The sequence below is a fragment of the Hyperoodon ampullatus genome, assembly GCF_949752795.1.
Source record: "Hyperoodon ampullatus genome assembly, chromosome: 1".
In the NCBI taxonomy this organism is placed as follows: domain Eukaryota; kingdom Metazoa; phylum Chordata; class Mammalia; order Artiodactyla; family Ziphiidae; genus Hyperoodon; species Hyperoodon ampullatus.
The window spans coordinates 202,951,327-202,975,814 of record NC_136914.1 but is presented as its reverse complement, the minus strand read 5'-3'; the positions used below and the strand labels follow the sequence as shown (position 1 = coordinate 202,975,814).

Here is a 24,488-nt window from a genome sequence, read left to right as displayed (position 1 = left end):
ATTGACACTGTATACAACAAATTGACAGTGTATACAACACTGTTGTATACGACTGTTGTATTCAGTGATCAAGAGAGATTTTGTTTTTCTTTTTTATTTTTTTCCTACCATGAACAATAAGAAATTAGGACAAATTATTCAGGATTCTTTATCTGATTTCCAAAATACTTTTTTTTTCTGTCTCCAAAAGTGTGAGCTATTCTTAGAACTGTAAGTGGAACATGGAATTTAAACGGTCAGTGGTGTGATTAAGTGTGTCACATCTGGTATCCCATGAGCCCCTGTGGTAACTGTGCTAGTAAAGAGTGAGTCCCAGGTTTATTTATTTTTTTAGTCCTTTAGCTATGACTAATACATATTTATTCTTATTTTTAATTTGGAGAACTGCAACAAAAGCCCATTATTGGTTTCTCTGAACCCCTAGAGGTTCAGTTGTCTTACCCCTGCCTTAGGATACCAAGTCCTTGGTGAAATACTAAGATGACAGTAATTTTTGTGCATAACTAATCACTGTTATTTAATAGATGAGTCCTCCATTTAGGAATTATTTATGCAGTAATTTCTGTATATATGAACCTAGTGGTAGTTATCTAGCATGTTTAACATTTGAAGATTGTTCCCAAGATTATGTTTTCCAGTCAAAAATTGTCAGTGAAAAATATAAACACAACTACTGTTTTGAGTGCCCCCTATGTGCATGCTTTACATACATCATCTCACTTAATCTTCATAGCATTTTTCTTGAGATATAAATACTGTTCCCATTTTCTAGATGGAACTATGCCAGAGGTTACACATAGGGAAGTTGAATAAAAGTCTATGAAACTCTAAAGCCCATAATGTTCTTTTCATTAGGACTCTGATGAAGTGTGAACCCACTCTTCCTGAGGAGGTATTTTGTTCCTCAGGAAACATTGTATTTATTTAGTAGAGAGATAAGGAGAAAGAAGACAAAATTTGGGTGAGGTTCTCCCTATCAAAGCTATACAAATATGCAGATCAAAAAAAAAAAAAAAAGAATGAACCTGAAATACTGTATTTTTCTCCTGCTGATTCCAGGGAGAGACAGCTCAAGTTTTCTAAACCATAAGGAAAACCAAGCTATAAATATGATATTCTGGGCTTCCCTGGTGGTGCAGTGGTTGAGAGTCCGCCTGCCGGTGCAGGGCACACGGGTTCGTGCCCTGGTCCGGGAAGATCCCACATGCCGCGGAGCGGCTGGCCCCGTTAGCCATGGCCGCTGAGCCTGCGTGTCCGGAGCCTGTGCTCTGCAACGGGAGAGGCCGCAACGGTGAGAGGCCCGCGTACCGCAAAAAAAAAATAAATAAAAAAATAAAAAAAATAAATATGATATTCTGAGCCAGAGATAAAAAAGCAGTTTTTAGCACCCCCTCCTCAGGTCATATGACCAGGATTTAAATCAATCAGCTGCCACTGGTTTTTTGTTTGTTTGTTTGTTTGTTTTTTTGGCGGTACGCGGGCCTCTCACTGCTGTGGCCTCTCCCCTTGCAGAGCACAGGCTCCGGACGCGCAGGCTCAGCGGCCATGGCTCACGGGCCTAGCCGCTCCGCGGCATGTGGGATCTTCCCGGACCGGGGCATGAACCCGTGTCCCCTGCATCGGCAGGCGGACTCTCAACCACTGCGCCACCAGGGAAGCCCTGCCACTGGTTTTTAAATCACGTGACCCAACTTTAAATCAATCAGCTGCTTCCCTGTACCTCACGTGACTTGGCTTTGAATAGTAAGAAATACAGAGGTATAAAAATGATGTTCTGAACAATAAATGGAAAAACAACATCTTAGAAAGTTTTTTTCTTTTCGAATGGACCATTCATTGCATACAGAATAAAGGATTCTCTTGTGGATTTCTTGAACTGTAAACACACACACACACAAAAAGCTATACGAATTCCTGGAAATTAATAACATCTCACTGGGCAGCACCAGTTTTTTTTTGGTGAGGTAAAAGTAAATTGAAGTCAGTTCCATTTAAGCTAGGTATGGGGAGTGCATGTACCTGACAGCTGGCTTACTAATTTTAATACTTAAATTTTAGCTGCTCCTCCCAGTCACATATATTTTCCATATACCAACATATTCCTCTCTCCCTCTCCACCACCCTAGTTTCTTTGAATGACCTAGTTTGTATCATTTTAGGTCAGTACACCATGCCTCTGCCTGTAGTTGAAGTTAAGCTGATTTTGAGGCAGATAAAATGTCCATAGTCAACAGCATGTCTAGTCATGATTTGCCTATAGAAAAGTTTGTTTAAATGTTTTGTGGCTGTCAGACCACTTCTGTCCACCAGGGTGCAGATAACTTGTGTGCATGCATGCTGATACCGCACGATACACAATTAACTAAAGTTCTTGTTTCTTAAATTGCCTTTATTTAATGTCATAGGAGTACACATCCTACATAGAGATCATATCTGTTTTGCTCACCATTGTACTTGGAGCATATTATGGGTGTTTAATACAAATGAATGAATGAATGGATGTTTTGACCAAAAATACACTAAAAATTCATTTCCTTGTATTTATACTGCAAAACTCAGCCCCATAATAAAATTAACTTCTAATGGCTTTTGTCAAACTTCTAATGTCGTTTGACATTAACTATAGACATATATGGATAGAAGCATAGAGTAGACTTATTCTGCTCTTTTGTCCAGCCTTTTAAATCAGCTTACTTTGTACCTTTCAGGCAGAACCCTGATATCTATAAATATCCTCTTCCCTATTTAGCAAACGCTAATAATCCTGTGATCCCCTGTCCTCAGGAGTTGGGTTAATATGATGCTGTACTGTATTTGCATTTGTCTTGCCTAGACCATGCTTGAGATGCCATTTGTTATTTCTCTGGAAGAAAATATTAGCTGAACTTTCCATTTCTCTGTAATTTCATTTAAAGGTGCAACATGTGAAGTTATTGTTTCCTGATGAGGAAAATTGCTCATTGGAAATATAGAAGTATTATTTTTTTTATACTATTAGGTTTATAAAGTTTAGTTGTAGTTAGAATGTTTTCTTTCTCATCTGTGTTTTGCTTTTCTCCTTTTAAGACGAATAGAGATTATGTTTTTTTAATCATTCAATTTCAAATATAATGAGTATGTAAAAGCTCTCAGCCTGCAGAAAGCAGTATTTGTATATACTGATTTTTTTTGAAAGAGACACATGAGGAAAAACCTAAAACATTTATTTTGAACCTTGAAAATATTTTATAGAAAACAGATTCTTTCACAATGTCTACACTAGTAAATGATGCATAAGAACTTTCTTTACCTGTACCATTGTTTAATGTACAAATGTGATAAATTCCAGTTGTTTTAGAATTTCATTGGAAAGGATAATGAGGACATCTAATCAGGAACTCAGGAGGAGGAGTACAATGTGTTTTGCCTGTTCTTAGCCTTTTTATATCACCAGTCCCTTAAGGAGCTCAGAATTCTAATTTTAACTGTTCTGAAAGGTGGTATTATAAGTGAGTGATTGCAGTGTAGCTAATAGAAGCCAGGGAGATTGCTCATAAACAGAGTTTTAAAAAGGAATGGTGTCAAATAATTCAAGGCTGGAGAAGATAAAAAACAAAAGAAAAAATATGCCATAAAAAAAAAGACTTGCTTAATCTTTTTTTGTTTGTTTGTTTCAAATTTATTCATTCTCTCTTCTCCAAATCTTTTGGGATAGAATTTGTCTGTCTTAAACTAAATGTTACATTTTATTGCTGATAGATTGAGGCATAGAGAGGTTAACGGTGGTCAGTGCGAATACAGTACTAAAAGTGGTAAACAAAGGGCCTCTGAAGCAGAAGGGAATTCTTATAATTATGCATATTTGCATATCATTGTCTCAACTCTTGAAAATTATTTCACAGAATTATCGTTTGATCTTAGTGAACAGACTGGTTTGAGTTATTTCCTGGTGCGATGCAGATAAAAAACATAACCATTTTACATAATTCTAAGACTCAGTTTGAAGGAATTTCCACTTGGGCTGGGAGATTAGATTATATGCCCTTTAAACTCTGGGATTCTTTGATTCTTGATGTAACCATGCCTCATTGGAAAATGATTGTCAGCTGCAAGACAGAACAAATCACTGTCTTGTAAGATTTTTCTTACGTTCTTAGCTAAAAAGCAGCATGGCTTATTTCCATCCATTAAAAGAATAATAACAACAAGAAATGGAAATATTAGATTACTAGTCAAAAATACCCTGGTTAAACTTTAATGTTTTTTTGCTTCCGGAATGACCTTTCAATTCCCTAATTTCTCTGTTGTATTAGATTCTTCATCTGAAAAACATAGATAATCTATACCGCGCAGCTATACTGTAAGGGTCATGTGAAAGTTAGAAGATGATAGAGTATTTTGAATGATGGAGTCTTAAACAAGAACTAAAATAAAGTCTTAAAAAGAGAGCCCAAGTGCAATTTTCTACAACCTTTTGAATAGTACCTTAGTACCTTAAAATCTTACATTAACTTGGGTGGGTAATTCTGTTTATTTCAACAGCTATCATATAGTGTCTAATAAGTGCCAGGCACTGTGGGAGATGGAAGCTATCTATAGTCCTTATGCACAAGAAACTTCACTCTAGTATAAAGGAGAAAAATACAAAAATCAATTCCCTACAGTCAGATATGATGGGTGCTCTGGTAGGGTGCTCTGGTATATATATATATATATATATATAAAGGGCTTCAGGAATGGGAGTTGGTTAGTAGTACATACTTCCAGGAGTTTTGGGGTGACTGCTAAGCTGGATTAATAGAAGGAGCAGGAATAAGCCAGGCTATTTATTAAGTTGCTGAATTTACTAAAGTATTTCTGCCAAAACTTATAAGCAAATGGAATGACATTAAAGTGGAAAATAGTACTATAAGCTCTCCACAACCAAGCACTTTTTTCAAGGAGGAGAAGGCATTCTGATACCCAGTAATATCAAAGTCAGTGCCTCCAAAGTAATCTCTGTTCTTCATGGTTGTTCAAGGGCTTACTCTCAATTTTGCGCAAATTGAAAAGTGCACCAGACCAGGAAGTGAGAATCCTTCTCCTGGGCTTGGATAATGCTGGTAAGACCACTCTTCTGAAGCAGCTGGCATCTGAAGACATCAGCCACATCACACCTACACAGGTGAGCGCTGCCTTGCCCCCGATGCTTGTGTGACACGTGGAAGATGGTAATAGCAATAAACAAAATGGGAGATAGAGTTTTGTCCATTTGTAAGTTTTGTTACTGAGAAAAGTCTATACAATTTTAAAGTAATCTCAGATTTCAAAATATATCAAGAGATTCCATTTATGTGATATACTTAGAGTTGTCAAATTCATAGAGACAGGAGAGAGAACAGTGGTTACCCAGGGGCTGGATGGATGGCGGTGATGGTTGCACAAGAGTGAATGTACTTAATGCCACTGAGCTGCACACTTAAAAATGGTTAAAAAGGTAAATTTTATGTTACATATATTTTACAATAATTTTTAAAAAGAAATAATATAAATTTATATGTCTATACATAGCAAGATACAATCACTTCCCTCTGATCTAAGTAATTCCTTTTTAGAAATAGCTTTATCTTCTCTGATTTTGAAACTAATACATGTAGAAAAATACAGAGAGAGCACAAAGGAAAAAAAACAGTGCTGTGAGAAAAACCACTTTTAGTGTGTATTTTTCAGACTTAATAAATACAAATATATGTCTTTTTTTTTTTGCCACAGCATGTGGCTTGCAGGATCTCAGTTCCCTGACCAGGGATTGAACTGGGGCCATAGCAGTGAAAGCCCAGAATCCTAACCACTAGGCCACCAGGGGACTCCCTCAATTTTTTAGATTTTTTGGGAGGGGGGGCTGGTGGGGGTTGGGGGCCCTCGCCACACGGCATGCATGCGGGATCTCAGTTCCCCAACCAGGGATGGAACCTGCGCCCCCTGCAGTGGAAGCGTGGAGTCCTAACCACTGGACTGCCAGGGAAGTCCCTCAATTTTTTAAATAAAAAAACAATTACCTGTATTTTTATTTATTTTTGGCTGCGTTGGGTCTTTGTTGCTGCGCACAGGCTTCCTCTAGTTGCGGCGAGCGGGGGCTACTCTTCGTTGAGGTGCGCAGGCTTCTCATTGCCGTGGCTTCTCTTATTGTGGAGCATGGGCTCTAGGCGCGTGGGCTTCAGTAGTTGTGGCACGCAGGTTCAGTACTTGTGGCTTGTGGGCTCTAGAGCGCAGGCTCAGTAGTTGTGGTACACAGGCTTAGTTGCTCCGCGGCATGTGGGATCTTCCCGGACCAGGACTTGAACCCATGTCCCCTGCATTGGCAGGCAGATTCTTAACCACTTAACCACTTCCCACCACCAGGGAAGCCCTACCTGTATTTTTAAATCCAGCCTCATCAACCCTCCTCTTTCGTAGGGCTAAGCAAGCAAAGCACAAAGACGGTGGTGCTCCCAGCGTGGATGTTGGAAACAAGTCCTGCCTGGAAGAACTCTAGTGGGTTCTTTAGGCCTCCTTCCCTGCAGGAAATCCTGAGAGAGCTTGACCTTTGGCCAGGCCTTTGGGTTTCCTAACTAGGGGCAGCCCTGTTGGTCTTACTTTTAAGTGTTTGAGCATTAGAGGTTTCAGCACAACCAGAGTTATTTACCATTTTCTGTCACTGTCCTGTGATAAGAGCTTGGTGTCGGGTTTGAATGGCTGTGCTGGTGTGTGTACTTCACGGCCAGCAAGTCTTACTGATTCACAGCTCTTTGCAGAAAAGTCATTTCAACTGCTACCAAATGAGCAATTTTACAGCTTCTGAACAAATTTAATGTATGGCCTGAGGAGGAGCAAATTACAGTAGTCTAGCCTAGAAGGGCTGAAAACACATATTAGCGTGTCAGGATTTCTGCCAGAAAAAGAAGGGCTAGGGGTTTTTTTCGTGTTAGTGAGAGGCTGTCTCTCTCAAGAGCACCACTAAAATGAGGACGTCCACACTGTGATCAGGGAAATGAAGTCCTAGTTATGCACCCAAAGCTCCAGTTCTAACTTTCAGGCTCTGTTTGTTATGTTATAGGTGACTCTGTCATTATGTCAAGGTTTCGGATTTAGTCTTTAAAAACACACTTTTATTGTGTTTTTGTTTTATATTAGAAAAAGTGATAGATGCTCATTGTAGTAAACTTAGAATGTATAAATAGGTAAAACTGAGAAACTAGAAATCACCTATAATGCCCAGTCAGACATAACCACTGTTAACATTTGAGAATGTATCCTTTCAGGTTTTTTTCTTTGCCCATATATGGTGGGCATATTTAAAATAGAAAGTAAAAATGGCTCATACAGAGTATACTGTTTTGTATAATCTTTTTCACTTAATAATGTATCTTGAACATATTTCTACGTTGTTCTGTATGCAGATACTTATACAGTACACATCTCTAAATGTTTGCACCCATTCATTATTACTTCCTTAGAATAATTTCTTAGTAGATTTGTTGGGTCTGGTGACTTACAGACTTTTAAGGCAGCTGACGCATATGGTCAAATTCTAGGATTTACACTTATTTATTCCCTCATTCCAGAAAGGATTTGTTGCTGGGTCTGACATTTACTACTGTAGTTAAGTGTAGAATTTTTAAACGCATAAAAGGGGTTTTGTCAATGAGTCAGAATGAAGTGCTCTTTTACAATAAGCTTAAGCCACTTCCCTTAGGAGTTCTAAAACTTCTAATTTATTCAGTCATTGGCATTTTAGAGGAGCAGTAGTAAGCATCATCCCCTGTTGTCCTCTAGTGACTGTCCTCAGTGGAAATTAGGTGGCAGTGTTCCCGTACCGTTGCCCTGTGCCTTCTCCTTCTGTGTGAGGCAGTAGTGCTGGGGAGCTGCCAGAAGAGGCAAATGTTTATGGAGGCATCCCCAGACCCACTTAACTCCAGCTATTTTGGATGAAATGTCACTTCTGTGGGAGCAGGCTGTTGATCGGATTTTTCAAATCCTGATTTCATTATGTCATTCTTGCAAGAAGATTTTTTTTAAAATCTTGCGCATAAAATGCCTTCTCTTCGAACCCCAAAGGTCTTGTTAATTTGTTTCTCTGCACATGAACTCCCAGCTCACCCTTCTTCCTGCCCCTGATTGGCTTACCTTCCCCAAAGTTCCACCTTGAGTCACTGTCCTGAAAATGAATACTTTCTTTTCAAGTTCATCAGAGATACCTATTAAAGAACAGTTTCAAATGCCCACTTGTTTGTTTGTTTGTTTGTTTGTTTTCATCACCACCTGTATGAGGGGTGCTACTCCAGTTACAAACCAGCCTCCCCCTTCGTGTCCTGAGTTCAGGTCCTTCCTTTTCGTTTTTTGGGTTTTTTTGCGGTGCGCGGGCCTCTCACCGCCATGGCCTCTCCCGCCGCGGAGCACAGGCTCCGGACGCGCAGGCTCAGCGGCCAAGGCTCATGGGCCCAGCCACTCTGCGGCATGTGGGATCTTCCCAGACCGGGGCACGAACCAGTGTTCCCTGCAAAGGCAGGCGGACTCCCAACCACTGCGCCCAGGGAAGCCCCTTGCCTCTTTTTAAACTTAACATTTGTTCTGTTGTGTTGAGTCTGCAGATTCAGCTTTGTTTTTTTGTTAGTTACATGTAATGTCCTGTTAAATTTCACCATGCTGAGGACTCATGGGGTGGGCGGGGGTCTGTGTTGATTACCAGAGCTGTTCTCATACCAAGTCATCCTCAGCAGTTCCATGTGTGTGTGCACTCAGCATGACATCATCAACACTGACTCCAACCTGAGTGACAGTAGCACGTGTAAATACATCTTTCTTCCCTATCAGAGCAAACTGTTTTCAGTATCATCTGTGTCACATCTGGCAGAGTACCTCAGAATTAATAAATAACATAGCTGGTAAATGTAACTTTGTCAGAAATTGATCTCAAAGCCTAGTAAAACTTGGTATTTTTTGTTTCAGGGTTTTAACATCAAAAGTGTACAATCACAAGGTTTTAAACTGAATGTATGGGACATTGGTGGACAGAGGAAAATCAGACCATACTGGAGGAATTATTTTGAAAACACTGATATTCTCGTAAGTACTCCTTCTGATGCATCAATTCATAATCTCTTCTCCCCTGTCTTACTAACATTTACACTGTAATTGTCTTTCTTGTCAATAATTCCATTGCTGTAACATTGCTCTTCATCACTATGAGTTTAGAGCTAGCCGACAGATTATGGAGCTTTGTGTAATTTATATAAGTTGTTTTTCTGTTGCTCAGTAACAATGTTGTGCCCACACCCACCTTGGCAAATAAAGTGTTTATTAATTACCATAGTGATTTGAACAGCAGAAGTCAGAAGATTGTGCCATTGACTCCATCAACCTAAGGAAATCAACGAATCAGGTATATTCCAAAGAGAGCAACCAAGATAGTGAAGGTCCTGGAAACCATGATGTATGAGAAATGGTTGAAAGACCTGACGATGTCCTTCCTGGAAGAGAAAATTCTTGGAACTGTCTCTAGTTGCTTCAGGAACTATCTTAAGTCTGAGAGATTGGCTTCATTGTGAATAGTTCTAGGGGACCAGGCAAGGAGCAGTTTGGGGAGTATTAGGGTTTAACTCAGAATAAGGAAGAAGTTTCCTATAATCGTAACTGTCCAGAAGTAGAAGAAGCCGCCTCAGGCTTCTGGGATTCCTTCTGCACTGGGATTCCTGGCTCAGGCAGCATTCACGCAAGCAGAGGCTGAGACTTGAGCTCCCAGCTCACTGCCAAGTTCTCTAGGACTACTGTTTTAGGATTCTTGGAGATTTTACTCTCCAGGTGCATGATTTCTCCAATCCCTCGGCCTCTCAGCTCCTTCACCTCCCTTCCAGCGAGCTTGCCATCCACCCCACCTCAGCCACTCACTCATGGTCGTACCGTAAAACCAGGGCCTTTCATGAACTTGGATAGGAAAAAATGTTGCATAATATTTCCGTTAACCTCTAACTGAAAGTTTGAATTTACTTTAACTATGACCACAGACAGTAAGCTGCAAAAACACGTCAATGTCTTCATTGCCAGTAGAACTCACCTTGCATCTCAGACAGCTTCCCTCTCTGCTGCTGCTTCCTAGGTGTCTCTTTCTACCTGCTCACTCCTATCAGCATGCACACATCCTGTAGTTGCTCTTGTTTAAAACAAAGAACTCTTGGCTTCCTGCACATCCTCCTCTAGATACTGTCCCATTCCTCAGCCTCTCTTTACAACTCCTTAAAAGAATTTTCTGTGCTCTCTGTCTTCACTTCCTGTCCCCGCAGGCACTCGGAACCCTCCATTCAGGCTCACCGAGAATCCACGGTGCTGAGTCCCATGTTCAGGTTTCATTACTCATCTCACTTGACCTGTCAGCACATTTAACAGAGTTGGTCATGCTGTCCTTGAAACATTGTCTTTCCTTGGCTTCCAGAATTCCATTCTATCTTGGTTTTCCTCCTGTCTCACTGGCTACTCCTCCTCAATCTCCATTGCTATTTTTTCCTTATCGCCCAACCTCCAAATGTTGGAGTGCCCCAGAGTTCAGGCCTGTGCTTTTTTTCTCTTAAGTCGCTGCTTAGATGACCTCATCCAATTTCAAGGCGTTAATCACCACCTACATGCCGGTGAATCCCAAACTGTTACCTCCAACCTAGAACTCAGTTTCATATACAGCCAGCTGCCTATTTGACACCTGAACACCAGTGGCTAGTAAGTCCCCTCAACCTCAACATGTCCAAAACCGAATTCCTATCTTCATCCACCCCTGCCCAAATCTTCTTCTCCAGTCTTCTCAGTAAATGACAGTCCCATTCATCCAGAAGCACTGGACTCATCCTGGGCTCCTTTTCACTCCCCACATCTTCTCCATCAGCCAATCCTGTCAATTCTACGTTCAAAATATTTCTAGAATCTGCCCACTTCTCTCCATCGCCACTGCTACCGTGCATTGATTTTTTTTAATTTATTTATTGTTTTTATTTATTTATTTATTTATTTGGCTGCATTGGGTCTTCATTGCTGCACACGGGCTTTCTCTAGTTGCAGCGGGCGGGGGCTACACGGGCTTCTCATTGCGGTGGCTTCTCTTGTTGCGGAGCACAGACTCTGCGCATGGGCTTCAGTAGTTGTGGCATGTGGGCTCAGTGGTTGTGGTTTGCAGGCTCTAGAGTGCAGGCTCAGCAGTTGTGGCGCACGGGCTTAGTTGCTCCGCAGCATGTGGGATCTTCCTGGACCAGGGCTCGAACCCGTGTCCCCTGCATTGGCAGGCAGATTCTTAACCACTGCACCACCAGGGAAGCCCCCGGTGCATTGATTATTGCAGTATCATTCTAACTAGCCTCCTAACTTCTGCATTGCCTCCCTTAAGTCTCTCCTCAACATTATAGCTATATTGATCCTATTAAAACATAAGCTTCCCAGCTCAGAGTTAAAGCCAAGGTTCTTACAGTGGTCCACGAAGCCCCCTACCTGCTGACTCCTCTTCCAAGCCCTTCTCACCTGGTGCCAGTCACACTGGCCTCCTTGCCATTCCTGGAACACAGGCATGCTCCCACCTCCGGGTCTTTGTCATCACTATTTACAATGCTAGAATTCTTTTTTTTTTTTTTTTTTTTTTTTGTGCAGTACGTGGGCTTCTCACTACTGCGGCCTCTCCTGTTGTGGAGCACAGGCTCCGGATGCGCAGGCTCAGCGGCCATGGCTCACGGGCCCAGCCGCTCCACGGCACGTGGGATCTTCCCGGACCGGGGCACGAACCCGTGTCCCCCGCATCGGCAGGTGGACTCTCAACCACTGCGCCACCAGGGAAGCCCTAGAATTCTTTTTCCTTAGATATTCTCATGGTGTAGTCCCTCACCTCAGACATATTTTTATTTATTACCTTTGTCCCCCACTGTAATGTAAGCTACATGAATACAAGAACTTTTCTTTTCTTTTCTTTTTTTTTAACTGTTGTATCCCCAGTGCTTAGAAAAGTACCAAATAAATGAAATGGATAATTGTTATAGATGGATTCCAGCATTAGGTAGAATGTGGCGTTCTATAACTTCTAAATTCCCTTCCAACTCTAAGGTTCTGTGATTCTGTATCATTGTGGTCAACTCCAGAGGCTTATTAATTCTATGAACTGGGTGGAACATCTACTTCACAGAGGGTTTATGAGAAGTAGTGAATTTATTTATCATGATTCTTAAATGGGGAATAATATCAAAATATAAAATTGTACTATCATCAAATCAATAAACACATGTGAGGTACTGAGATGGTCGTCACATGGGCTCATGATATTTCTGGCCCATGGTGAAGGTAAGTTCCAGTATATTCCTTGTGCCAGGTTGAAGGTTTAAATGGATGAGAACAAAAAGATGAGACACATGCATCCATCCATTTATCCATCTATTCAACCAGTTATTCTTCCAAAATATATTATATACCTTCCAGGAGAACAGAAGAGAAATGTTGGGAAAAAAGAAAATTTTTCCCTTTAATATAGAAATTTCTTCTATAATCTCAAATAATGTGTCTGGTTTTGAAATATAATTTTAGAAATTTTCAAATTTACGTAGAGGTCAAAAAAATAGCTTAATGAAACCCTAGATACCTATCCATCATCTGGCTTCCTTAATTTCAGCTTTGGCAATCTTGTTTCATCTCCCCTACCACTACTTTTTTTTTTTTGAGTATTTTAAAGCAAATCCAAGCCATCATATCATTTCACTCACGAATACTTGAAATGTAGAGATGAGTCTCTAAATTGTATGAAACTATGTGTTAGAAAAACTGAACATTAAAAGTCTTTCAAGGGCTTCCCTGGTGGCGCAGTGGTTGAGAGTCCGCCTGCCGATGTCGGGGACATGGGTTCGTGCCCCGGTCCGGGAGGATCCCACATGCCGCGGAGTGGCTGGGCCCGTGAGCCATGGCCGCTGAGCCTGCACGTCTGGAGCATGTGCTCCGCCACGGAAGAGGCCACAACAGTGTGAGGCCCGTGTACTGCAAAAGAAAAAAGTCTTTCAAATCCCAAAAATCAACAAGGAAAGTCCTGGAACTAATAAGTGATTACAGCAAATTTGCAGGCTATAAGGCTAATATACAAAAGCTATAGAGTCAAGCCAAATCATTATGCTATACACCTTAAACAGTGCTGTATGTCAATTATATCACAATAAAACTGGGGGAAGAAAAGGCTATAGATTCTCCTTTACGTTTTGAGTCAAGAGTTGGGAAAAAGCAGGCAATTGAGAGAAATCACAGTTCTATCTGTTCATCTACTGGATTAGGTACTTTGAAAGAAATGTCCAAATAAGGACTCTATAGGGACTTCCCTGGTGGTCCAGTGGGTAAGACTCCACACTTGCAATGCAGGGGGCCTGGGTTCAATCCCTGGTCGGGGAACTAGATCCCACATGCATGCCGCTGCTAAGAGTTCGCATGCCACAACTAAGAAGTCCACATGCGGCAACTAAAAAAGATCCCGCATGCCACAGTGAAGATCCCGTGTGCCGCAACTAAGACCCAGCACAGCCAAAATAAATAAATAAATAAATTGCTTTAAAAAGAGCTGTATATAAGGACATTAATGCCTTAAGGCTCCATGAGGAGGTCTCAGAAACTTTCTGGTCTACAGATCAGGGTAATTTTAAATCATAAGCTCTAACATCTTGAGGGTAGACTGCAAGGTAGTTGTAATATGACCCTGGATTCCACACTTCCCATTAGCTGAGAGCACCTAGGAATTATTGGACAATCCAGCAAAAATAAGTTCACAGTAACCCTAGAGGAGCTTTCTCCAGCTATATTATGCTGCCAGTATCAGACAATATTTTGGATTGAGTCAAACCTTTTTTTACTTTCCAGTGCTATTTGAGATTAAACAAGTCTTGAGGAGCAGCTGAGTCCCCAGGGTTAGATTCTAAGGCTTTGGGGCTCTTAGCCCTATCTGCCCGTTTTGTAGCAGCTTGGACTGACAGTGGTGGATGGGTTACATTAGTTTGCCTGTATTTAATAGTCTTCCACTGTTGGTTGAAAAGACCTATTACACTAGACTCCACGCTGCCTCGAAGAGCAGGGTTGAGGCTTGATGCATTTCGTTGCCTGGTTAATTCTTTTCAGTTCTCTCTAGAGTGCCAAAATACAGTCTTGCTTTAGAGCAGGTGTCGACAAACTGATCCAGCCTGCCTCCTGTTATTGTGTCTCGTGAGCTAAGAATGGTTTTGACATTTTTAAATGGTTGAACAAAAAATCAAAAGAAGAATAAGATTTCATGACACATGAAAATTATATGAAATTCAAATTTCAGTGTCCGTAAATAGAGTTCTGTTGGAACACAGCCACGTCCATTTGTTTATGTATTTTTTTTATGGTTGCTTATGCACTACAGGAGCAAAGTTCAATAGCTGTGAAAGAGATTGTATGGGCCACAAAACCTAAAATATTTACCACCTGACCCCTTACAGAAAAAGAGTACCAACCCCCACTTTAAATTATATGTTTCTCTAGAGGTTTGAAAGAATCAGAGCAACTCCTAAAAGTGCAGTTATTCTCAGGGATGATGACACAGAGAACATGACTTCAGCTTTATTAATTTGGGGGAAGTGACTAAGAAATTAATCCTGAGATATGATAGAAGGGAGGGGATAGGATGTCTTCCATTTCTCTTGTGCCAGGAAATAACAGCCTTTTGATAGATAAAAACACATCATTTTTTTCAAGGTATATATTAATATTAATACCAAACTCCATTTACTTTATCATTATTAGTTTTGTGTTTAAACACAACATAATTTAAGGTAATTTGCCATCATTTCTGTATCCAAAGGACATCCAGTGAGATAGAGCTCAAACAACCATCTCTTGTATTATCTCCATAACATCACTCACACTTGAGCATCAGTACTACTAGAGCACAAATAACTGAAAACAGGTTATCCAGAAAACTTATTAGTCAGTTTCACCCTCCTCTTAAGACTTCTGCTCAAGCTATCAATAAAAAGCCACACTTTTTAGTGTCATCTCTTCTGTCTCCGTCTACCCCTCTGGTGGAGAAATACTTAAGAGCAATAAAATGGCCAAAAGGTGGCAGCAGGAGGGAGGAGGACCAGAAGCAAGAGGAGAAACAAAGAGCCTTCCATTCACATGGTGGATAATCAGTCTCTGGATAATCCAAAATATGGCTGAACTTCCATCCAGAAAAAATCTTTTTCTCTAGGTCTTCCTCCCACAACCAAATAAAAATTTCCAAGCAGTTGCCAATGAAGGTGTGAATTGGCTCCGCTTAAAGCATCATTCTCATTCTGAGTGCCATGGATTATAAGTTTATTTTAGAATAGGTTTATGAAACTTAATTTTTGAAGATCCATAGTGTTTTAAGACCAGTGAAAAGCACTATATTTAACTTTCTTTAATACTTTCTGAGTATTTTTTATTTGATAATCTGTTTTTGGATTCATTTTTTTGCTCAGTATTATGTAGCAACCTAAATGGGAAAATAATTTGAAAAAGAATAGATACATGTATATGTATAACTGAATCACTTTGCTGTACACCTGAAACTAACACAACATTGTTAATCAACTATACTCCAATATAAAATTAAAAGTTACACCAAGGGGGGAAGGGGCGGGGGTGGGATGAATTGGGAGACTGGGATTGACATATATACACTATTGATACTATGTATAAAATAGATACCTAATGAGAACCTACTCTGTAGCTCAGGGAACTCAGTGCTCTGTGGTGACCTAAATAGGAAGGAAATCCAAAAAAAGAGGGGATATATGTATACGTATAGCTGATTCACTTTCCTGTACAGTAGAAACTAACACAACATTGTAAAGCAACTGTACTCCAATAAAAATTAATTTTAAAAAATTAAAATAAAGTTAAAAAAATGGTTTTTGCATGACTAGATTAACACCTATGTTATTAACAAGAAAAAGAAAGGAAGAAAAAGAGGCTATCCTTATCCTTAGCTATTGACCTCAAGCAAACAGATACTTGCAGGAAAAAACTGGGCAGCGCTGGGGAGGGGGTAACCAGGAGAATCATGTGCCACCATAGAAAAACAGATTTGTGGGATCACTGGAGACTGGTTTGTGCTTAGGACTTTTTCACTTGGCCCTTTTAATAAATGGGGCAGTTGTTTTATATCCTTCCTCCTGGAATTACTGTACAATACTTTTCAAATTCTATAAAAGTTATGTGAGAAAAATACTAAATGATAGGAAGAATTTATGTACAGTTTAGGAAAAGCCCCCTTTTGACTCTTTTAATGAAAATGTTCCTTGTGAAATTTAATGTCAAAGCAATAAGTAGCAAGTAATTTAGCAAGTAATTAAAGTAAAAGTTAAAACTTTCTTAATTGACTTTCAGCCTCTGGATTCTTTGGTATTTCAATCATCATCTTTCTTGTCTACTATTAAAACTATCTTTCCATTCCTAATTATTCTCTCCCACCTGTTTGTTTTTCATCATATCAAACACCAATTTCTTAACTGTATCTTTTTCTTTTAATTTTGACTGCGCCACGCAGCTTATGGGATCCTAGTTCCCCGACCAGGGATTGAACCCGGGACCCGGCAGTGAAAGTGCCGAGTCCTAACCACTGGACTGCCAGGCAATTCCCATTAACTTTATCTTTAATTGTATTCTCAGCCTTGTCTCAGCCTCTTCTACATTTACCTTCTCACTCATACCCTTTGCTCCCAAGCACATTTTTTCCTGCTTTGTAATCTGAGCCCAGAATACCCTCCCAGGGATCACCTGACCCTTCTCCCCTCCCTCACATCATCTCCCACTCTTGCCTGAGTGAAGGTCATCCTAATCCACTATAGACTACCAAATAGTTCTAATCCCGTCCTTGGTATTCAGGTTCACTCTTCCATTGCATTCCTTCTTTCTACATCTGTGTTTATACTATGCCTGCTACTATATAATGCGAGACCCACCAGTGGAAAACTAAGCTACCACCATGTTCTGACTTATCAGACAGTATCGAATTTTGTGTCTCTGTGGTGTGCATTGACATTGAGTCAGAGTAATATTAACAATAACAATAATAAGGCCACAAAAAAATACTGAGACCAAACACATGCATCCTTTCTCCTATGATTCTCCATGAAGGAAACACAGGTGAGGAAAGGCTGGACTTGGTCCCTGGTATAATATTTAGCACTAGTGACTCTAAATTTTTTTATTTTATTTTATTTTTTTGGCCGTGCTGCGTGGCATGCGGTATCTTAGTTCCCGACCAGGGATCGAACCCGTGCCCCCTGCCCCCTGCCCCGGGCCGACGAAGCGCCGAGTCTTAACCACTGGACCTCCAGGGAAGTCCCAGCACTAGTGACTCTAAATGAGAGTGCATTAACTTAAGCAAAGGAATTTTAATTGTTGTTTTTTGTTTTCCTTTCAAAAGAGAGCAAGTTTTCAGAGTAGAACAGAATTTTAAGGCACGTAAAGGTGGGAATTCAAGATCGTTTCTCATTGTTGTTTTTCAATGATATGTTCTTTTAAAAGAGCGTTTCCATTATACCGTTAGTTTAATAACAATTCTAATTTCTTTAAAGAAAGTTTGAAGTTTTGATAATTTTTAAGATTAGCAACTGGGAGAACATTTAATACACTGATGATTTTTTTTTAATGACTACAAAATGAGATCTCTGGTTTTCTTTTTTTTTTTTTTAATTATTTATTTTTGGCTGCATTGGGTATTTGTTGCTGCACATGGGCTTTCTCTGGTTGCGGCGAGCTGGGACCACTCTCCGTTGCGGTGTGTGGGCCTCTCATTGCGGTGGCTTCTCTTGTTGCAGAGCACAGGCTCTAGGCTCGCAGGCTTCAGTAGTTGTGGCACGTGGGCTCTAGAGCACAGGCTCAGTAGTTGTGGTGCACAGGCTTAGTTGCTCCGTGGTATGTGGGATCTTCCCGGACCAGGGCTCAAACCCATGTCCCCTGCATTGGCAGGCGGATTCTTAACCACTGTGCCACCAGGGAAGTCCTCTGATTTTCTTTTTAAATTTCCATATGAAGAAGAATTAGAAGGGAACATTCATAGGAAATGAAAATAATTAATGTGCTTGGGTTCTGTAACTATAGGTGATTTTTCTTTCTTCTTTGGTCTTATCTAATTTCCCTTATCATTGTTATAGGATGTTATTTATACAATAAATAAAATTCAGTGATGGGAAAGAAAGCTTGGGATTTGTAATTTATGATAAATCTCAAAACTTCTCTTACTCTGGCAAAGCCTGTGCCCCTGCTATTTCCAGTACTTGATCTTAACCTCCCAGCACCTGAAGACAGCATACAGTTAATACTGAAAATGGTTCTTTCAGAATGATGATGTTCGAGGTCTATAGGATTTGTAAATGCCTCAAAACACTATCCCTTCCTGACAATTTGGGACACAGTATAGCAGAGTGCTTAAGAGCAACTAGGGACTTTACTGTCAGGTATGCCTGAGTTTGAATCCCCATTTTGTCATGTACCAAACGTAACTTGGGTAAATTACTTAACTTCTTTGGGCTTATGTTTATTTATGTATAAAATGGGATAAAAATGAAATCTAACTCACAGAGTGATAACGAGGATTAATAGGGTAAATCTAGTAAGAATGTTCGATGAATGCCTGTTAAATATATCTATTTTTATCCTGCTTGGCTCTCCTGACTTCCTACTTTGGAGCTTTGCTGGAGGTATTTTCTGGGCCTCTCCATTTAATTAATTACTTAGTTTATTTTGCATCCGTAGATAAGGATTACCAGCTCAGTTTCAGGATGCTGCGCTAATGTGAAAATCTGCTGATTGGGAATCATCTGCTTCTTCCCTAGAAGTTGCCCTGTCTGTTTCCATATTTGCTTATTGAAGTAGCCTTCTTCTTTTACTTTACAGATATATGTAATTGACAGCGCAGACAGAAAAAGATTTGAAGAGACGGGTCAGGTAAAAAATTGTTCTGTTGAGATATTTCCCAAATAATTGGGTATTCATTAATCTACTTTGTCAATGTATAAGAGTGAGGGAAGTATTTTTGTTTAACCTTTGCAGTTTAAACAAAACAGTCATTCTGGCAAGCAGGCAAAATACCACTTGCCTAAAAAGAAATTAGTTGAGAATTCTTTAAACAATTTTTCGTTTAAAGCCTTTTCGTTTTAATCAAATTAAATAAATAAGATATAAGCAAATGGAACTTACCAGCATGCCCAAAAGCTCTTCCCAGGCCACATAGAAATGAACCTGAGGAACAATTCACTTAACATTTCTGTGTACATTTTTCAATGCCAACTTAATTGATCCAAGGGTAACTTGGACAAATTAGAAGGTATGGGAAGAAATGTGCAAGCCAAGACTAAGCTGCTCTTCTTGCCAAGCAAAGAGATAGGTATACTTTGAACCCAAATATGACTTCAAATGCAGAGTGCATGTCAACATGATTACACGATGCAATCCGTGTATGCAATTTTAAATAGAGAAGCAGTGGGCATAGACCATTTTACCCAGACTGAGTGCACTGATAAGAAGTGAGTAGTATCATGGACCTCTTTGGAGAAGCACCTTTACATTTTATTGCGGAGTCCTTGGCCTGTGTCCTGAGCTACTGCACATGGCCTTCCAAAGGTAGCAGTCCCCATGTTTAAGTTCCTTTTCCCTGGAAATGAGTTTGAGAACTCTCCAGACTCCTGGAGACAGCCCCTCTCCCTTCTATACCTTGATGATTTCTAGACTTCACTCAAGTGAAGCAATGCTAAACATGAGTTTGGAAGTGAAGGGTGTCAGATGGAGATCTGCCTCTTGAACCATCCAGTTCTCTTTGACAGCCCAAGTGTCTTAAGTAGCTAAAATGTGGGTTGAGTGGGGAAGAGGTGGATCCTGGCATTTAGCTAAGTATATACCTTCTCCTGTACTTATTGCAGGCAGAATCAACATACAGTTTAGATCCCAACCAGTACCCTAAAAATTAGAGACCTTGCCAGATGGACTAATGCAGTTACCTTAGGATGTGGGCTTAATGAAGTGCAATGCACATGCATGCATGTTTTGGAGACAGAGATTGATGAAACAGAATTATAGTCTCTAAAGCAATTGTCATTTTTAGTTCATATTTTACAATATATATGTATATGTACATATACATACATATATATGTATGTATATGTGTATATGTATGTGTATCTATGCATTGAAAGTTACTTGCAGATAGTAACGTCGGGTAAGTTTTAAATGTCTAACCACAATTTGTGTTCTCTCTTGAACAGTATTTCTCAAAGTATGATTTATGAATCCCCTATAAAAGAACCACCTGGGGAACTTGTTAAAAATGCAAATCCCTGGACCCTGGCTTAGACTTTCCAAAGTCAGCATCTCTGGGGCAGGCCCAGGAATTTGCCAGGGGATTCTTCCACAGGCTTAAGTTTGAGAACCACTGCCCTTGAAAGTTGCTTGTTGATCAGCTTAACTTATTTATTTCTGATTAGAAATGCATGGTTAAATATCATAGATTTCATCCTCCCCTCCCCATATATTCCCAAAATGATCCAGGAACTAGCTGAATTACTGGAAGAAGAAAAGCTAAGTTGTGTGCCAGTGCTCATCTTTGCTAATAAGCAGGATCTGCTCACAGCAGCCCCAGCCTCTGAAATTGCAGAAGGACTGAACCTGCACACCATCCGCGACCGAGTCTGGCAGATCCAGTCTTGCTCGGCTCTCACGGGAGAGGGCGTTCAGGTGAGGTTACTGGAGGGCTCGGTCACCTGGCAACACGGCAGCCAACCGAGGTAGCCTGTCTCATTGGTTGGGCGGATCTAGATAGAAAAAGATATGAAACAAATAGCCTTTGATGGGCTGATGAACCATTCCAGGATGTGAAAGGCCTGGAGGAGTTTGATTCTTTTCTACTTAACAACCAATCCGATATCACTAACTGTTCCAAGAAAGCCCCCACGAGTGACAAGCTACCCCACTGGGGAGGAGGTTCGGAATGGAAGAATTCAAAAATGCTTTCCGACTCTAGGATTCTTTGGTGATTGGGTTGCGGGGTTTGTGTTGCATCTTGTATTACAGATGCTAAATACTTGTACTCCCAAGGTAACAGAGCCATCAACAACACACTAGTTATCCTAGAAGTGTTTTGTCTTTTCTGTCGGCTGTCTCCACTGCTGTCAGGGTTGGGGCCTGTTTCATGCTCCTTCAGGTTGGTTTCCCATGGAGAAGCTTCTGCCGACCGAAAGCCTTAGGCTTTACGCTGAGGAACTGTGTACTGAAGAGCAGCTCCCCCTCATTTGATCTTAATTTAGGGCAGAAAACGATTGTAATCCAGACACCTGAAAGCTCAAAGAATGATCAACAGTTTCAGCTCTGATGTTTCCTACCAAGCAGCCTCAAACCAGTTGACCCTTGGGGTCAGCCCCCTAGGACCACTTCTTGATTCTGAAGCCCCCAGCGTGCTCTACACGCCTCATTTTCAACATCTGGTGTACCTGCCAGGGAGGTGACCCAGTGCTGTGAGAGCCAGACAGCACTGCTCTAAGATGCTTTAGAGATCAACAGCATCTAGAAAAATGGCATCTCCCCTCATTGCCGTAGGACATGTGTCTCTGGTGGCACGACCAGTTTGCTTTTCTGTGAACCTGGTGTGTTGGGGGATGAGCCCGAGATTTGATTCTCCATCATAGTCCGGCAGCCTCTTTCCATTTCCCTTCTAATATTCTTCTCCCCCTCTCTCAGACATTTGACACTGATTTGTCTTAAAACTGCCTGACCACTTTTATCTCAAGCAAATAATCACTTCCTAGAATTATCTCACCTGTTCCAACTATTTGCTGCCTGATATTTCCCCTCTTTGTTACACAAAGAGCCAGGGCCCCTTCTGTGCTTGGCCTCTGATCTGAGGGCAGACCAGTCAGCACGGAACAAGTGCCCCTGCTCCAGACTCCTTGATACCTGCCCCTCAGAAGCTCTTGGTGCACGTATGTGTGTCGTGCAGGCCCCCAAGTAGCCAGAGATTACCTCGGCTGTGTCCCCAAAAGGGAAGCTGGGGCCCTGCAAGTCTCTGTGAGGTGTAGGTTTAGGGAGGGGGCAGGTGTTAAGTATTTCCTTTTTTCTTTCCTAGAATGTGGTTATAAAGCAATATATTCTCATTTTAATCATATCAAAGTAATACATAAAATTAAAAACTAAAAAGTTCTTTCATTTCCCCTAATCCCGCTCAAGAAAGAAACTAACTACCATTAATAGTTTTATTCTTCTCAGATCTCCTCTATAAAATTGCAATCACTTATGTGATTATGTATATCTTACCAGGTTTTGAATTAACTGGGCGATTTTCAGCTGGTCCAACAAGTATGTTACAACCCAGAATGTTTTTGAGTAGGTAAACTCTGATCATTTTATTTAGCTTCTCACTTTTAAACAAAAATCAAGTTCTGCCTAAGGTATTTCCCTCAGTTGTGCCAAAGATGGTACTCATGGGGCCTCAGGTTATTTTGGTGAGGATGAGGCCCAGGAAAAGAGAGTAGCTTTCTTGTGTTCGTACAAAACCCACCTCAGCAAGAGGACTCCGCCTCTCTAAATGGCTTAGAACCCAAATAGAGAAAATAGAGAACATCTTGAGTTTGGGGACTCTAAAGGTGGGGCCTTAAGAAAATAAATGCAGGGACTTCCCTGGCGGTCCAGTGGTTGGGACTCTGCGCTTCCAATGCAAGGGGTGCTGGTTCAATCCCTGGTCGGGAGCTAGGATCCCACATGCCACGTGGCACAGCCAAAAGATTTTTTTGAAAAAGCAAATCAAATCATTAAAAAAAAAAAAGAAAAGAAATGCATTCTGTATGCATACTCCTAAGAAAGTAGGAATTGACAGCTCTAGGATCTTTTTTCACTCCTGGCCAGAGTGTCGAAAGGAAGAAAAAGCAAAGCTGGAATTAACAGTGAGGCTCTTGTTTCTTCAGCCAGCCTTAGGGATATAAAAAGGAGGGACTGGGGTCATCTCTTTAGAGGAATGGCATTCACGTCAAGGGTGCGTCCTCAGAGGAGGTGGAGTTGGGAGGGAGCTCTGGTCATTGTCTTTCCAGTCCCCACCCCTCCCGCTCGGCCAGGCCACGCAGAGATGACAAGGACAGACTCCTTGTTGCCAGCTGTTGAGCTGCCATAGAAATGAAGTTCCCTTTAAATCACAGCATCTTTGGGCCAAAAAAGAGGCTGTGAGCTACCAGACAGACAGAGGGTGGGAGCAGGCAGGAATCAAGTGAGACAGTCCTGTATGGTTTGATCTTGTTAGAAAGTTCTTCCCAGATCAGGGACCTCAGCAGCCAGGTTCACAGGAAATGATATCATGAGAGATCCAGTAAAGAACTGTGAGCAAGAAAAATCATGATTTTATATGGAGAAGAAATAGTTTGAAGGTCACTTAATTAGTTTAGTAGATAGTACCATGGTGTGTAGAATTGGGTAGTTAAGACTGGGATTTCAAGGTTAATGAGATTAGATTATGGTTAATAGAATGATATAAATTTAGAGAATTTAACCATTATTTGAAACGGGTTATTTAATAAAAATGTTAATTAAGAAGGGAGTCTGCTGTCTGTTGTCCTTTAATGGTAACCTTTGAGGACTGGAGAAAGGTCGTGGAAACACTTTTCATTGTGAGGCACTGATTGACCATGTCCCTCTCAGGTAATACCTTTGACCTAAGCTCTTGTCCACTCAGCCAGTTTCTTGGTTTTCATTTTAAAAAGAGTCACTTAGGTGGAATTCTTTCCCTGCATTGCTTAGTTCAGGAGCAGACCTCTTAAAGATTCTTGTTAATTAAGGCTTTAACTATTCCTAAAAATGAAAGACTTCACTAGAAAAATGTCACTTTCAGAGATTCTGTGTAAAAATTTACTGAAATTCCCTAAATTCCTATTTCATCCTCCCATTCCACCCTCCCCACCCACTACCCCCTGAAAGCTGGTCAGTAATGGGCAGAGCTGCTAAAATGATCAGATGTGAAGTGGGTCAAGTATCTGGCACCACAGCACTAATGACCCTGAAAGAAAATGTACAAAGGTTAAAAAAAAGACCTGGAATTTCTGTTACTGTTTCAGATGTTTAAAAACAGTGTCTCTATTTACATTGTGTTTGTGTGTGTGTTTAATCAAAATGCATTTGAGAGACCTGTCCTCTGCTGATAAATAACCATCCAGTGGGTGAGTCAAGGGAACAGATCCACTAGGTGGGGAGCTATGCCCTCTGGAGTAGTCGGACAGGGAGATCACTTCTCCTTAGCCAAGTAGCTTAAACATATGATTTGACATTATGGAAGTTAGTGATTCCTGGGGTGGATTTCACGTTCTTGTTCTACCTGATATTCTGATGGCAAATACATGCAGTCTTTACAAGGACAGGCAATCCCTTGCTCTGGGTGTGGAAATTGGCTTTTGAGGGCTTCAAAAGAGTCTGGAACAGGTCTTTCTTTGCCTGACTAATGGTGATGAGGAAGCAGCCCATCATGTAATTAAAGCAAGTTT

At 40.8% G+C, this 24,488-nt stretch overlaps 1 protein-coding gene across 1 annotated transcript in view; it reads left to right on the top strand.

The window, feature by feature from the left end:
- Positions 1 to 24,488, top strand: part of ARL3 (ARF like GTPase 3) — a gene marked incomplete at its 5' end in the record, with an annotated part of 33,725 nt that overhangs the window by 3,357 nt on the left and 5,880 nt on the right. The window contains 4 exons of the mRNA XM_079711950.1: positions 5,000 to 5,143; positions 8,947 to 9,063; positions 18,877 to 18,927; positions 20,524 to 20,709. Coding sequence (XP_079568076.1) covers positions 5,000 to 5,143; positions 8,947 to 9,063; positions 18,877 to 18,927; positions 20,524 to 20,709 — 498 coding nt within the window. The remainder of the gene's footprint in view (positions 1 to 4,999; positions 5,144 to 8,946; positions 9,064 to 18,876; positions 18,928 to 20,523; positions 20,710 to 24,488) is intronic.